Source organism: Phyllostomus hastatus, unplaced genomic scaffold (genome assembly GCF_019186645.2).
Source record: "Phyllostomus hastatus isolate PE091 unplaced genomic scaffold, TTU_PhHast_1.1 phas_contig_57, whole genome shotgun sequence".
NCBI classification, from domain to species: Eukaryota; Metazoa; Chordata; class Mammalia; order Chiroptera; family Phyllostomidae; genus Phyllostomus; species Phyllostomus hastatus.
The window spans coordinates 3350812-3366241 of NW_025333912.1; the positions used below are offsets into that span (position 1 = coordinate 3350812).

Genomic DNA, 15430 nt, shown 5'->3' on the forward strand with positions numbered 1-15430 from the left:
GAGTTGAAAGCAGTGTGGGCCTTGGAAAGTGACTGAGACTGGAGGTCTGCAGGCCTGATTCAAGCCTCATAGGCCGAGTCAGCCACTAATATTGGTTGGGCCTTCTTTTTCCTACTTGTAAAGCTAAGAATAATGTAATTTCACAAGTTTGTTTGTGAGGATCAATTGTGATAATTTAGCATGTGAAGTACCTTTTAAAACTATGAAGCACTCTAAAATGTAGTTGATGCTGTTATTCTTGATTGTCTTCCACCTCTCCAACCAACATATATCTGTAATCAACCTTTTGGGAGACACCAACTGGGTTTTTATGAATAGGTTAGAGGGCACTCCCTCCCTTTCCTGTCTATGATGAGTGGAAGCAGTTTCTAGAGGCTGCTGGGCAGAAAGGCCAGGCAGTGGGAGGTGAGTGCTAAATTCCTTTACTCATCTGTTCAGTAGGCGTTTTTGTGGGTTGACATGTGCCAGGTATTTGGGAAGTGCTACAGCAAAATGAATGAAGACTCTTATATCCTTAAGACTCTGAGAGTCTAATTGGGAAAACAGCCCTCTAAGCAGTTAGGACAGTTTTAGGGTATTAATGGTAATCATGAAGTGTCCTTTGAGCCCCAGCAAAGTGTGACAGAAGCTCTGAATGGAAAGAGGTGACTGAGTCAGGAGGGGCTTTCTAGACCAACACATCTGCCGCTACAGTCTCAAGACTCTACATGCCCTTTGCCCTTTGAGTTTCAGAGTGGGCTGGCATATCCCAGGTGTTACTTTGCTTTAGAATCTTGTGACTCAAAGAATGATGGTCATGGGGTCATCATCAGCATCACCTGGGAGCTTGTTAAACAGAGAAGACAAGATCACTTTCAGTCCTATTTTTGTCTTCGTCTTAGTCATTCAGGTTCTTTACTTATTTCTTCACAACTTCTGGGGGAGCTAGGGGATCTTCAGGGAAGTTTTTATTCTCTGAGTTATTTTCAGAGCATTTAGTGGAAAGAGAGGTACTATCTCCTATTGAAAAGTGGGAAAAAAATGAGTTTCCTTAAGATCTCTTTTTGGGGTGATCTAGGCTTTCAGTCTTATGGGGGGTACATTGAAATGGGGACAAGAATTAGTCCTTTTTTTAAAGATTGTATTTATTTGGTTTTTAGAGAGCAGGGAAGGGAAGGAGAAAGAGGGAGAGAAATATCAATGTGTGGTTGTCTCTTGCGCATCCCCTACTGGGGACCTGGCCTACAACCCAGGCATGTGCCCTGACTGGAATCAAACCAGAGGCCCTTTGGTTCGCAGGCTGGCGGTCAATCAACTGAGTTACACCAGCCAAGGCAAGAATTAGTCTTTTTAAAAAAAGATATATTTTATTTGCTTGTGCTATTAAAGTTGTCCCAATTTTTCACCCTTTGCCCCCTTCCATGAAGCCCCCCGCACTCCCTCAGGCAGTCCCCACACTAATGTCCATGTCCATAGGTCATGCATATATGTTCTTTGGCTACTCTCTTCCTTATGCTTGCACTTTACATCCCCGTGACTAGTCTGTAACAACCAATTTTCTTAATCCCTTCACCTTTTTCCCCATTACCCTGACACCACTCCTATCTGGTAACCATCAAAACATTTTTCCGTAACCCTGCCTGATGTGGCTCACTGGGTTGATTGCCAGGCTGTGAATGGAAAGGTCTCTGGTTCAATTCCCAGTCATGGCCCAAGCCTGGGTTGTAGGTCAGGTCCTCAGTTGGGGGCATGCCAGAGGCAACTGATCAATGTTTCTCTTGCACACTGAAGTTTCTCTCCCTCTTTTTCTCTCCATTCCCCTCTCTCTAAAAATAAATAAATAAAATCTAAAAAGAAAAATACATACTCTGTATCTATAAGTCTGTTTCTGTTCTGCTTGTTTATTTTGTTTTTAGATTCAGTTCTTGATAGATACATATTTATTGCCAATTACTGTTCATATGTTTGATCTTCCTAAAGAAGACCTTTCAACATTTCATATAACACTGGTTTGGTGGTGTTGAACACCCTTAGCTTCTTCTTGTCTGGGAAGCTCTTTATCTGTCCTTCAATTCTAAATAATAGCTTTGCTGTGTAGAGTAATCTCGGTTATAGGTCCTTGCTTTTCATCACATTGAATATTTCTTGCCAATCCCTTCTGGGCTGAAGTTTCTTTTGAGAAATCAACTGACAGTCTTATGGGAGCTCCCTTGTAGGTAACTGCTTTTCTCTTGCTGATTTTAAAATTCTCTTTTTGTCTTTGACCTTTGGCATTTTAATTACGATGTGTGTTGGTGTGGGCCTCTTTGGGTTCATCTTGTTTGGGACTCTCTGTGCTCCCAGGACTTGTGTGTCTATTTCCTTCACCTAGTTAGGGAAGTTTTCTGTCATTATTTTTTCAAATAGGTTTCCAATTTCTTGCTCTTTCTCTTCTCCTTCTGGCACCCCCATGATGAGAATATCACTATACTTGAAGTTGTCCCAGAGGCTCCTTACAATAGCCTCAATTTTTTTGGAATCTTTTTTCTTTTTTGTGTTCTGATGGGTTGTTTTTTGCTTTCTTGTATTCCAAATTGCTGATCTGATTCTTGGCTTCATCTACTCTACTATTGATTCTTTGTAAATTGTTCTTTATTTCAATTAGTGTATTCTTTGTTTTTGACTGAATATTTTTTATGCCGTTGAGGTCCTGACTAAGTGTATTGACTATTTTTATAACCAGCGTTTTGAACTCTGGATCTAGTAGATTGCTTGTATCCATTTTGTATAGTTATTTTTTTGGAGTTTTGTTCAGTTCTTTCACCTGGGCCATGGTTCTTTGTCTCCTCAGTTTGGCAGCCTCCCTGTGTTTGTTTCTGTGTATTTGGTGTAACTGCTACATCTCCTAGGGTTGGTAGAGTGGCCTAATGTAATAGATGTTCTATAGGGTCCAGTGGCACAGCCTCCCCTATTATCCAAGCTGGGTACTTGAGGTATACCCACTGTCTGGGTTGTGTATACCCTCCTCTTGTAGTTGAGCCTTGATTGCTGTTGGCACATCAAAGATCAGCCACCCTCTTGTGTTCTGTCCCAGGTCATACAACATAAGCTACAAAGCGATCCGAAGATGGCTGCTACTTGTGCTGTAGGTGCCAAGGAGCGGCCAAGCTGTGAACCCAGGCTGGCTACTGCTAGTACTGGACCTGGGGCAACTTAGTGAGAGTTATAGGGCTCGGGGAGGTCAGATGCTGCTTATTTGAGAGAATTTAGGAAAATTCTCTCCTGAAGCATAGCCAAAATAAGCCATTCATATGGAAAAGCTACTGGAAACAGCTTGGGTGGGCCCTATAGGGTGGGGCAGGACCTCAGGGAGTCATCAGGGTGGGGAAAACAATGTAAGCCAGTTTGATGGAGTCTCAGATAATGGTGCATGCCTGCCAGCTCTGTGATTCTGTTAGGGGAGGGCTCAGAAAATGAACAATGGCCTTTGCCAGCACCTATCTTTGGGGAAAAGTTGCCTCCCAGCTACTGCCCTGATGCTTTCCCATATTGTCTCTGATGCCTTTTAGTCTGCTTTCCCTGCACTGGAGCTCAGAAGTAAGTCTGTGCATGGGCCCTTTAAAAGGAACTGTCTAAGACTCCACCAGTTTGTCTTCTACAACCTCATTCCCTGCTGGTTTTATACAGCCAGAAGTTACAGAGACTTATCTCCTTGGCACTGGAACCCTGGGTTGGAGGGCATATTATAGGGCTGGCTCCTCTCCTGTGATGTCCCTCCTGATTTTTATCTGCACACAGAGGTGTGGGATCAGTCCTTAATTCCCTAGTTATAGGACTTCAACTCTTTTTAATATCTGATGGTTCTGAATGATAGTTGTTCTGTAGTTCAGTTGTAATTTTGATGTGTTTGTGTAAGGAGTCAAGCCGTGTTTACCCATGCCACCATCTTGACTGGAAGTCCAAGAATTCGTCTTTTAACCAATTATTGGCATAGAGGAGGCATAGGCTTTGGGTGTTCTCATTGGGACCCGTATCTGAATTTTAAAGAAACTTGTCTATTTTACAGAGTACTGATGACTGAGATTGGTGACAATTTGGATAACTCAGATATGTCCTCATTAATTTTTCTCATGAGGGATTATATGGGCCGAGGCAAGACAGCCAAGAACAAAGATAAGGTGAGTTTTTTTTTCTTGGTTCATATTCCCAAGAGCCTATCAGAAGTTGGAGGATACTCTCTACAGTGTGAAGAGAGGGAAGCAGGCATTTCAGCAGGGAGGCCCAAGATGGGGGTGAAGGCAGAAAGTGAGAGGAGTGTGGTTTTTAAAAAATGAGTAATTAAAGATTTTATTTATTTATTCTTAGAAGGGAAGGGAGAGAGAACAAGAGGGAGATAAACATCAATTGGTTGTCTCTCGTATGCTCCTTGACTGGGGACTGGGCCGACAACCCAGTCATGTGTCCTGACCAGGAATTGAACTGGTGACCTTTTGGTTTTGTTACAGAGCGGGGGTGGGGGGAGAGGGCTGAATGATATAAAAGGCCCCCCCCCTTTTCTTTCAGGGGTTCCTCCCAACCTACTGGGTTCGTTTTGCCCGCCCCCTGAGAAGGATGTCTCTTAATACCAGAGATCAGTGAAAAAGAAAGGAATTTATTATTTATTTGAAATAACACAAACTAAAGTTCCCCACAAATGCACACAGTCCTCCTGGCATCCTCCAGGTGGCAAAAGGGAACACTTCCAAAGCCTCGTGGTCCCGACTCTCACCCAAGCCTCATGGTCCCAACCAAGACACCAAAGCTGCGTGGTCCTCAACAGATGCATGGTCCCAAAAAGAGAGACGCCCAATGGCTGCCCTGCCTCCGTCTACATCCCGGCTCCAATCTTCCTCTGCAGCCCCATTTTTGGGCCCTCTCACAATTGGCCACATCTGCCAGCATTCTGGGCAGGTGTGGCCCTGTGGTGTGGAGCCAATTATCTCCAAGCTCTTCTGGACCCTATTACAAATCTATATTTGGGGCTCCCCTCTTGGCTGCATCCTGTTACAAATCCCTCCTTTCAGATATACAACCCCTTTATAATCATATAAAGGACAGTGGATGAAGGTCTCATCTTGTAACTATTTCTGGCTGCACATGGATGTTGTTGTACCTACCCTTGGGTCAGTGGTGTCCTGAAAGAGGGTGGGGAGGGTGCAGCATGGAGGGAGTTCTTTCTGTAAGGGAAAGGACCTTACAGAATCCAGGTCGGTTGGCTGTCACCAGGAAGTTGCAGGCTCAATATCCAAAGGCTGTCATTACTGGACGGACAGTTGGCATCCTAGTCATATTCTGGAGATGACAGATTTAGAAGGAGAGTTGGAAGCACAATTAAATCATAACCACTAAATGATAAAGGCAGGAACTTGGGTAAAGAATGGCTTATCTGTAGCAAGGCATGCTACACCTATCCAAAACCCTTGTGGCCCACTATACTTTACTTGGGCTGAGGGGTATGTATTAGGGTTTCCCTCCTTTCAGATTTCTGGGCCCTTTCTGTCCAAGCCTTTAGGACAGAAAAGGGAAAATCAGTTCTAAAATGAAGCCCACAGGCCACCCCAACCCAACCACTTAGTTTAGTCATACCATTGAGTCTCAGGGTGAGATGATGAGGATGCACTCCTTAAGTGAGGCCTATATTGCAACCAATCACTCAGGTAATTAGGTCCTAGGCATATGCCCTATGAAAACAGAAGGAAGAACACATGTTAATTTACACAAAAATTCCCAAGCCAGTCTCTGTGCCGGTGAGGGAGCCTTTAGATTGAATTCTCATTCCGTCTCCCAGGGCACAGAAGCAGAGCCATACATCTGCCATCTGGCTTCGCCTGTACCAGTTGTTTCACTCAAATCCTTGAGGCTTCCATTGTGCCTACAGGTTCCTTTTTGGCCATCTTTCAGGAAAGCAGCCTTTGTTCCTTCCCTGGAAAGACTGCCACAAACCACACAACCAACCAAAGTACCAGGCCTTTTCTCGTGGGCTTTTGCTAGCTTCACAGGTCAGTCCCAGTCATCAGGGCTTTCTGGTGACGACCAGAACCCAGACATGCCTCCTTCAGGCATGACATTCCAGTTAAAATTTCAATTAACAAATTGCCATATGACTGGTCTTAATAGATTTACGCAAAGAAACCTTATGTAATGCCAAATTTTTGAGGTATCAGGGAGAAAAATATCAAGTGCAAAGGAAAATCCTTTTTCTTTATATATTTCTTTCTTTTTATATTTATATAAGGAAAATCCTTTATTTATATATTTTACACTTTTCCATGTTCATTTTTTTTTACAGGGTGTGAGGTTTTAACCTTCCCTAGAATCCTCAGTTTCCTTTGTAGAGCAGATTGGCAGAGACATGCTGATTAGCCTCAGGCTAAAGTACTCATCAGCCCTGAATGACCTTTCCTGGGTCCAGATCGGCAAAGACATTCTCCCCAACTGGTTACTGGCGACCTTTCTTAGGTCTTTACTTACAGAGATGAGCTCCTTTGCCTCAACTAAAGCACTGATCAGCCCTGACCCTTCCTGGGTCCAGATCAGCAAAGACATTCTCCCCAACTGGTTACTGGCGACCTTTCCTAGGTCTTTACTTACAGAGACGTGCTCCTTTGCCTCAACTGAAGCACTGATCAGCCCTGACCCTTCCTGGGTCCAGATGGGCAAAGACATTCTCCCCAACTGGTTACTGGCGACCTTTCTTAGGTCTTTACTTACAGAGACATGCTCCTTTGCCTCAACTGAAGCACTGATCAGCCCTGACCCTTCCTGGGTCCAGATGGGCAAAGACATTCTCCCCCAACTGGTTACGGCGACCTTTCTTAGGTCTTTACTTACAGAGACATGCTCCTTTGCCTCAACTGAAGCACTGATCAGCCCTGACCCTTCCTGGGTCCAGATGGGCAAAGACATTCTCCCCAACTGGTTACTGGCGACCTTTCTTAGGTCTTTACTTACAGAGACATGCTCCTTTGCCTCAACTGAAGCACTGATCAGCCCTGACCCTTCCTGGGTCCAGATGGGCAAAGACATTCTCCCCAACTGGTTACTGGCGACCTTTCTTAGATCTTTACTTACAGAGACATGCTCCTTTGCCTCAACTGAAGCACTGATCAGCCCTGACCCTTCCTGGGTCCAGATGGGCAAAGACATTCTCCCCAACTGGTTACTGGCGACCTTTCTTAGGTCTTTACTTACAGAGACATGCTCCTTTGCCTCAACTGAAGCACTGATCAGCCCTGACCCTTCCTGGGTCCAGATGGGCAAAGACATTCTCCCCAACTGGTTACTGGCGACCTTTCTTAGGTCTTTACTTACAGAGACATGCTCCTTTGCCTCAACTGAAGCACTGATCAGCCCTGACCCTTCCTGGGTCCAGATGGGCAAAGACATTCTCCCCAACTGGTTACTGGCGACCTTTCTTAGGTCTTTACTTACAGAGACATGCTCCTTTGCCTCAACTGAAGCACTGATCAGCCCTGACCCTTCCTGGGTCCAGATGGGCAAAGACATTCTCCCCAACTGGTTACTGGCGACCTTTCTTAGGTCTTTACTTACAGAGACATGCTCCTTTGCCTCAACTGAAGCACTGATCAGCCCTGACCCTTCCTGGGTCCAGATGGGCAAAGACATTCTCCCCAACTGGTTACTGGCGACCTTTCTTAGGTCTTTACTTACAGAGACATGCTCCTTTGCCTCAACTGAAGCACTGATCAGCCCTGACCCTTCCTGGGTCCAGATGGGCAAAGACATTCTCCCCAACTGGTTACGGCGACCTTTCTTAGGTCTTTACTTACAGAGACATGCTCCTTTGCCTCAACTGAAGCACTGATCAGCCCTGACCCTTCCTGGGTCCAGATGGGCAAAGACATTCTCCCCAATTGGTTACTGGCGACCTTTCTTAGGTCTTTACTTACAGAGACATGCTCCTTTGCCTCAACTGAAGCACTGATCAGCCCTGACCCTTCCTGGGTCCAGATGGGCAAAGACATTCTCCCCAACTGGTTACTGGCGACCTTTCTTAGGTCTTTACTTACAGAGACATGCTCCTTTGCCTCAACTGAAGCACTGATCAGCCCTGACCCTTCCTGGGTCCAGATGGGCAAAGACATTCTCCCCAACTGGTTACTGGCGACCTTTCTTAGGTCTTTACTTACAGAGACATGCTCCTTTGCCTCAACTGAAGCACTGATCAGCCCTGACCCTTCCTGGGTCCAGATGGGCAAAGACATTCTCCCCAACTGGTTACTGGCGACCTTTCTTAGGTCTTTACTTACAGAGACATGCTCCTTTGCCTCAACTGAAGCACTGATCAGCCCCTGACCCTTCCTGGGTCCAGATGGGCAAAGACATTCTCCCCAACTGGTTACTGGCGACCTTTCTTAGGTCTTTACTTACAGAGACATGCTCCTTTGCCTCAACTGAAGCACTGATCAGCCCTGACCCTTCCTGGGTCCAGATGGGCAAAGACATTCTCCACAACTGGTTATTGGCGACCTTTCTTAGGTCTTTACTTACAGAGACATGCTCCTTTGCCTCAACTGAAGCACTGATCAGCCCTGACCCTTCCTGGGTCCAGATGGGCAAAGACATTCTCCCCAACTGGTTACTGGCGACCTTTCTTAGGTCTTTACTTACAGAGACATGCTCCTTTGCCTCAACTGAAGCACTGATCAGCCCTGACCCTTCCTGGGTCCAGATGGGCAAAGACATTCTCCCCAACTGGTTACTGGCGACCTTTCTTAGGTCTTTACTTACAGAGACATGCTCCTTTGCCTCAACTGAAGCACTGATCAGCCCTGACCCTTCCTGGGTCCAGATGGGCAAAGACATTCTCCCCAACTGGTTACTGGCGACCTTTCTTAGGTCTTTACTTACAGAGACATGCTCCTTTGCCTCAACTGAAGCACTGATCAGCCCTGACCCTTCCTGGGTCCAGATGGGCAAAGACATTCTCCCCCAACTGGTTACTGGCGACCTTTCTTAGGTCTTTACTTACAGAGACATGCTCCTTTGCCTCAACTGAAGCACTGATCAGCCCTGACCCTTCCTGGGTCCAGATGGGCAAAGACATTCTCCCCAACTGGTTACTGGCGACCTTTCTTAGGTCTTTACTTACAGAGACATGCTCCTTTGCCTCAACTGAAGCACTGATCAGCCCTGACCCTTCCTGGGTCCAGATGGGCAAAGACATTCTCCCCAACTGGTTACTGGCGACCTTTCTTAGGTCTTTACTTACAGAGACATGCTCCTTTGCCTCAACTGAAGCACTGATCAGCCCTGACCCTTCCTGGGTCCAGATGGGCAAAGACATTCTCCCCAACTGGTTACTGGCGACCTTTCTTAGGTCTTTACTTACAGAGACATGCTCCTTTGCCTCAACTGAAGCACTGATCAGCCCTGACCCTTCCTGGGTCCAGATGGGCAAAGACATTCTCCCCAACTGGTTACTGGCGACCTTTCTTAGGTCTTTACTTACAGAGACATGCTCCTTTGCCTCAACTGAAGCACTGATCAGCCCTGACCCTTCCTGGGTCCAGATGGGCAAAGACATTCTCCCCAACTGGTTACTGGCGACCTTTCTTAGGTCTTTACTTACAGAGACATGCTCCTTTGCCTCAACTGAAGCACTGATCAGCCCTGACCCTTCCTGGGTCCAGATGGGCAAAGACATTCTCCCCAACTGGTTACTGGCGACCTTTCTTAGGTCTTTACTTACAGAGACATGCTCCTTTGCCTCAACTGAAGCACTGATCAGCCCTGACCCTTCCTGGGTCCAGATCGGCAAAGACATTCTCCCCAACCCATTACAGGCGACCTTCCCTAAGTGTTCAGATAAACAAAACTAAATTGCAACCACATTTCCATAAAACCAGAAAATGAGTAGTTGAGGTTTCCTTTCCTCCAGGTTTAAAACTTTCACAACCTTTCCTACATAGTTTTACCCATCCAGATTTAACCATAATCCATTTTTAATCCCTGTTCCTTTCCCACACTGGGAAGGACTATACTTAAACTCAGTACTTAAACTCAGTATGTGGCGGCCAAAAGTCCCCAGCACTGTAGGCACCTTCCACTTAAAAGTCCCTAGATTCGTAGGGACATCCTGCAGCTTTTTGAAGCTTAGACCTTGCAAACACCCTATAAATCAGATGGTCACCCTTGGACCCCAGTTCACGACCTTCAGAACCAGAGCCCTATCAGAACCAGTTGCACAGAGAACCTGACTGGTGCAGTGCCCACACAGCAGCAACACACAGCCCATAATCCGAAGAGAACCTTAGCCACCTCCTTGCCCAGTTCCAAGATGGCAGGACTCTCACCTGACCCATAATCCAAGACGGTGGTGCCCAGGCACACTGGATTGTCCAAGATGGCAACGCCCATGCACGACCCACCCTCCACGGTGAGACACTCCCGTGGCTCGTCCTCCATTTTACCTAAAATAGCAGTGCACCCATGTCTGATCCCCACCATACATGCAGGCTCGGCTTACAGAGCCCAGGGGTTTGCTTCCTCCACAAACCTGAGCACAGGTTCCCTTAGTGCCCCGTGGGCTCACCGAGAAACTGTGAGAAGACGGGGGAAACCTGGAAGCAGGATACTAACCAAACCATTATCCACAACCCCATTATTCCAAAATGGTATTCAGAAACAATGTTTCAACCAAACCATTTCACTTCTCTGCTCCCTTTCCCGTTTCGTTTCCTTTTCCCCCTTTCCGGGCATTATTAGGCATTTGATGCCCTCAGGAGGAGTGCAGAGAAATTCTCAGAAACTGGGAATATTTCTAAATCTCACTGTCCCACACCTGAGGGGGTCGGTCTGCCATGGGCAATTATTGTCCCGGCAGAGTCGCCCAAAACTGTTATAGAACAGAGAGGGGGTGGGGGGAGAGCTAAATGATGTAAAAGACCCCCCCTTTATCTCCAGGGGTTCCTCCCCACCTACTGGGTTCGTTTTGCCCATCCCCTGAGGAAAGATGTCTCTTAATTCCAGAGATCAGTGAAAAAGAAAGGAATTTATTATTTATTTGAAATAACACAAACTAAAGTTCCCCACAAATGCATACAGTCCTCCTGGCAACCTCCAGGTGGCAAAAGGGAACACTTCCAAAGCCTCATGGTCCCGACTCTCACCCAAGCCTCATGGTCCCAACCAAGACACCAAAGCTGCGTGGTCCTCAACAAATGCGTGGTCCCGAAAAGAGAGACGCCCAATGGCTGCCCTGCCTTCGTCTACATCCCAGCTCCAATCTTCCCCTGCAGCCCCATTTCTGGCTCCTCTCACAGTTGGCCACATCTGCCAGCATCCTGGGTCGGTGTGGCTTGTGGTGTGGAGCCAATTATCTCCAAGCTCTTCTGGACCCTATCACAAATCTCTATTTGGGGCTCCCCTCTTGGCTGCACCCTGTTACAGTTTGAGGGATGATGCCCAAACCAAACTGAGCCACATTGGTTAGGACATTGGTTTAATTAATTAATTAATTAATTAAAATAATAACATGATGGTAAGAAAATTGGCTTATAAGTTGAGAGGAAACAAGGTGATATTTTCTAGTGTGGCCCTGTTTGTTTCTCTCATCCATGTATTTTATTCTTTACTTGTGTTAAATTCATAGGCCTGGGTTATACATCAGTTTTCTTCCCAGTCTGACAGATCATCTGGTGTACAGGTAGTTTCATCTGCTCACGCTGAATAGAAACAGGTGAGAAGTGCTAATCCACTCTCATCTTGTTCTCTTACTTATATGTCTTCCTCCTCAGCCAGCTCAAGGTCAGCGTGGAGTCATTAGGCTGCATGTGGAGATACGCCCTTATGACTAATATATCCAGAATGGCATAAGTAGAGACTTGGGAATGAAAACTAGATAGAGGGTGAAGATCTCAGGGATGTTGTGATTTCTAGGAAAGTATTTAAATTCCAGCTGGCCTTATATGGTACTGCTGACCTAAGGACAGGCCAGGAAGAGCTCAGGCCTCTAGTATTTGACAGTACATCCATAAGGGACCTGCTTCTGAGGGTAAGTCATTGCTTGGGGATTTCCTCATGTTTCTCAATAATTACAGATTCTGAAATCCAGGAATGCAGAGTGATTGTATTCCCCCACCATCAAATGGAAAATAGGAAGGAAAAGGAAAAAAAATTGAACTCTCTTTTTGGTGTCCTCTAATCAACTTACCTCTCAATCATTTATATGGATTTAATTATGGTTACTATATTTAAAAATAAATAGCACTTAAGAAAACAAAGGTTAAACAGAAGGGAAATAAAACCAGAAGCAATGCCTATTTTTGCAATATAGTTCTTTCACAATTGTTGTGGCCTGGGGTAAATGAATAGCAAAATGCCCTAACCTTGAGATTTTGCCACCTCATATGCTCTGAGTCAGAATGAATTGGAATATCCAGCACTGATTAAAACGTATCATTGGGATTTTTTTAGTAAGAACTTTCCCCAAACTACCTTCTCTCTTACTTTTTCAGGAAAGCCCTTAGAGTGTTTCAGTAGAATACTAGCTTGATTTTCAAGAGAAAAAACTCAGGAGGGTTTTACTGTATTCTTAGGCCTGCTCTCTCACCATATTCCTTGATGACACAAAATGGCCCAAGTGTCCATCTCCAACCTAGGTACAGGTTGACCACCAAAAGACTTCTCACTACCTCTTTGCTCAGTAAAATTCAGGAGTGTATAGCGTCCACCCTTGGAGGCACTATCAAACAGAGAGATTTGGTTTAGGATCCCTGAAGGTCTGAAGATGCTCCCCTTGCTACCTCTTCTTGCTGTTATGAACCATGGCCTGAAGTTTTGTGTCTGGGACTTAATAGTCAGCCCTACTGACATTTATTTCTTACTGGTGCCTCTCTTAGAGTTTCTTGGATCTTGTGATGGAATTGGAGAAACTAAATCTGGTTGCTCCAGATCAATTGGATTTATTAGAAAGATGCCTAAAGACCATCCACAGAATAGACCTGAAGACAAAAATCCAGAAATACAAGCAGTCTGGTAAGTAGAATTTTGGCCTCTTGGTGGCTAAGTACCCTGTGCATGGTAGATTGGGTTGGTAAATATTCATTGTTGGCTGGGTAGATGGAACAGAACCTGAATATTCACAGCCCCCGCTAGCCTGTAATTAGAGATCATATCCCTTTATACCCTTCATAGCCCAGATCTGCCGACTTCATCACTTCAGGCCCATGACCACGGAATCTTGGCCTTCCCCAGCGTGCCACCAAGCAGTTCTTAACACTCCCGCCTCCAAGAGAGAGTTTACACTCCCATTTTCTGCACCAGGGGGAGGTTCTGTGGACATTCAGGGCTTTCGGATATATGCTGAGCTCTGCTGCTTTGCTCCAGCATTTGCCTTGACCACCACCTGACTCTGGGTGGCATCTGTCCTGTGACTGGGGTCTCAGAGCTGCTCTTCATGTATTCTGAGTTTCACAAAACCTTTTCATGAAAAAGGGTGTCTTTTCTGCTGATAACCCCTTCCTTGGTAAAGGGGATCAGATTCACACTGGCCTTCTCTTCCATGCCACCCCTCCCCCATTGTCTTTTAGACTCAGCATCAGCTTGGGCTCTGTTATCAGTCCACTGCCACCAGTTACAGCCTGAAGGGCGTGGCTGACACCCAGTGATCCATAGACTTTCCCCCACCCATCCCCACCCCCAAATGAATGGTAAGAGTAGCATTTTTAGTTTTAAAGACACTGGTAGAAGAGTCGTCTGATCTGATATTTTGAATTAAGGAGGTTGCTGGAAAGGTTAGGGTATTTTCAAAGATGAAGAGTGGCCTTGGACTGAGCCATTGTTGAAGATTCATTTGATAATAATTGAAAAACCTTAACTCAGAATCTCTTTTCTGCTTACAGCTCAAGCAACAGGAACAAATTATATAAATGCTCTCCAGGCCTCTCTCCCAAACCTGAGTCTTAAGGATCCTTCTTATAACTTAAGGGTGAGTCTGGAGCAATATTATGGAATCCCAGCATGAAACAGCTTCAGAAAGTTAATTAAAATATACATGTTCTCACAGTATGTACTTTAAAATATGGAAGAATTTTGACAGAAATATGCATTTATTTTAATAAAATATGTGTAACTTCTTATGACAATAAACACATGTTTATTGAAATAATTTGGAGAACACAGAGAAATATAAACAAAGAAGTATAAACTACCTCTGTCCCACAATGCACAGATAACCACTGTATTCTCATTATGTTCCTCTCTAATCACTTTTGTACATCTTTTGGCATATTACATATATAACCAAACATTTTTTCATTGTTCATTTGTTCCTTTGAAAATTTAGCTTTTTAAATAAAATTGGGCAGGACATGCCCATGGACAAAAATAATTCAAAACGGTACAAAAGTCTTTTTGAAGTATATTTCCTTTCAGAAGCAACTGTGATTAACTATTTTCTTCTCTAACCATCCAAAGATAGTCTATACACATATCAAATTTCATTTTTGTTTTATGCATTGTCCTGATCTGGGAATTCTTGGAAATTATTCCATATGATCCTATGTAACTGTGCTTGTATTTGATCATTGTTTTAATGGTTACACATGGTTCTACTTTTAGATGTATAACAATGCGTTTAACCTTTTTTTATGTATGTGTATTTAGATTATTTCCAATCTTTTGTTAATACAAACAGTGCTTCAAAATAAATACCTTTGTATTTACCTCTCTGGGCATTTGCTTTTTATTGAGCTTATTTTAATGACTTCGGCACATGTGTTTTTGTTACTGAGAGATGTTACTGATTTGTGTACACATAAATATCACATAGTCACTTCTGGTTTCTGTGATAGTAGATGGTGCAAGGCATTCTCAGAATTGTTCTTTGGTTAATTTTTCTGTTCTGAGAAGTTAATCTTATTGTAATCTCATCCTCATCCCTATATAAAAATATATGGAATCTGTAGTGAGGACTTAGACCACGGTGCAATTTCATGGTTAAATTACAAACACTTTCATAACTACTCCTGTGATATAAATAGTTTCATGAAGAACATGAGCTATAAGGGATACCACTGAGCAATGGAAATCAGAGCTAAAATGTTTGTTAAGGATTATACCACCCGGCCCCTCATTGAACAAATAAGAAAACACAGTCCTACAGAACATTAAGTGATTACCCACCTCCAGCTATCACCCGATTTGGGCCCAGTCCCTGCTCCTTCCTCTACTTTGTGGTGTATTTAATAAACTGCATACTAGACATGCCATCACTTAGATATAGGTATCATTTTTCAAGAACCAATTATGATTTCATCTTTCTGATCTTTGTGATACGAATCATGAGACAAAACTGATTTAGGATGCAGACCTAGATTTTTCTGAGCCTCCTCTGTTACTGTCTATTTAATATGAATTATGTTATCATTCTTAGTTAAAAGCCTGTCATATTTTTACTATTGCCTTTCTG

The 15430-nt window shown here is 44.4% G+C and overlaps 1 protein-coding gene across 10 annotated transcripts in view; it reads left to right on the forward strand.

Annotated features, from left to right (window-relative positions):
* CFLAR (CASP8 and FADD like apoptosis regulator) overlaps positions 1 to 15430 on the forward strand; it is a 47679-nt gene that overhangs the window by 13623 nt on the left and 18626 nt on the right. For 7 of the 10 annotated variants that reach the window (XR_006786696.1, XM_045847564.1, XM_045847565.1 and 4 more), the window contains 3 exons: positions 4025 to 4136; positions 12861 to 12996; positions 13863 to 13948. Coding sequence is in view for 7 of the 10 variants with exons in the window: in XM_045847564.1 (XP_045703520.1) it covers positions 4025 to 4136; positions 12861 to 12996; positions 13863 to 13948 (334 nt within the window). In the remaining 3 variants the exon portion in view is untranslated. Of the gene's footprint in view, positions 1 to 4024; positions 4137 to 12860; positions 12997 to 13862; positions 14685 to 15430 lie in introns of those variants that run through there. The other 3 variants (XM_045847571.1, XM_045847570.1, XM_045847569.1) reach the window with 3 other exon arrangements.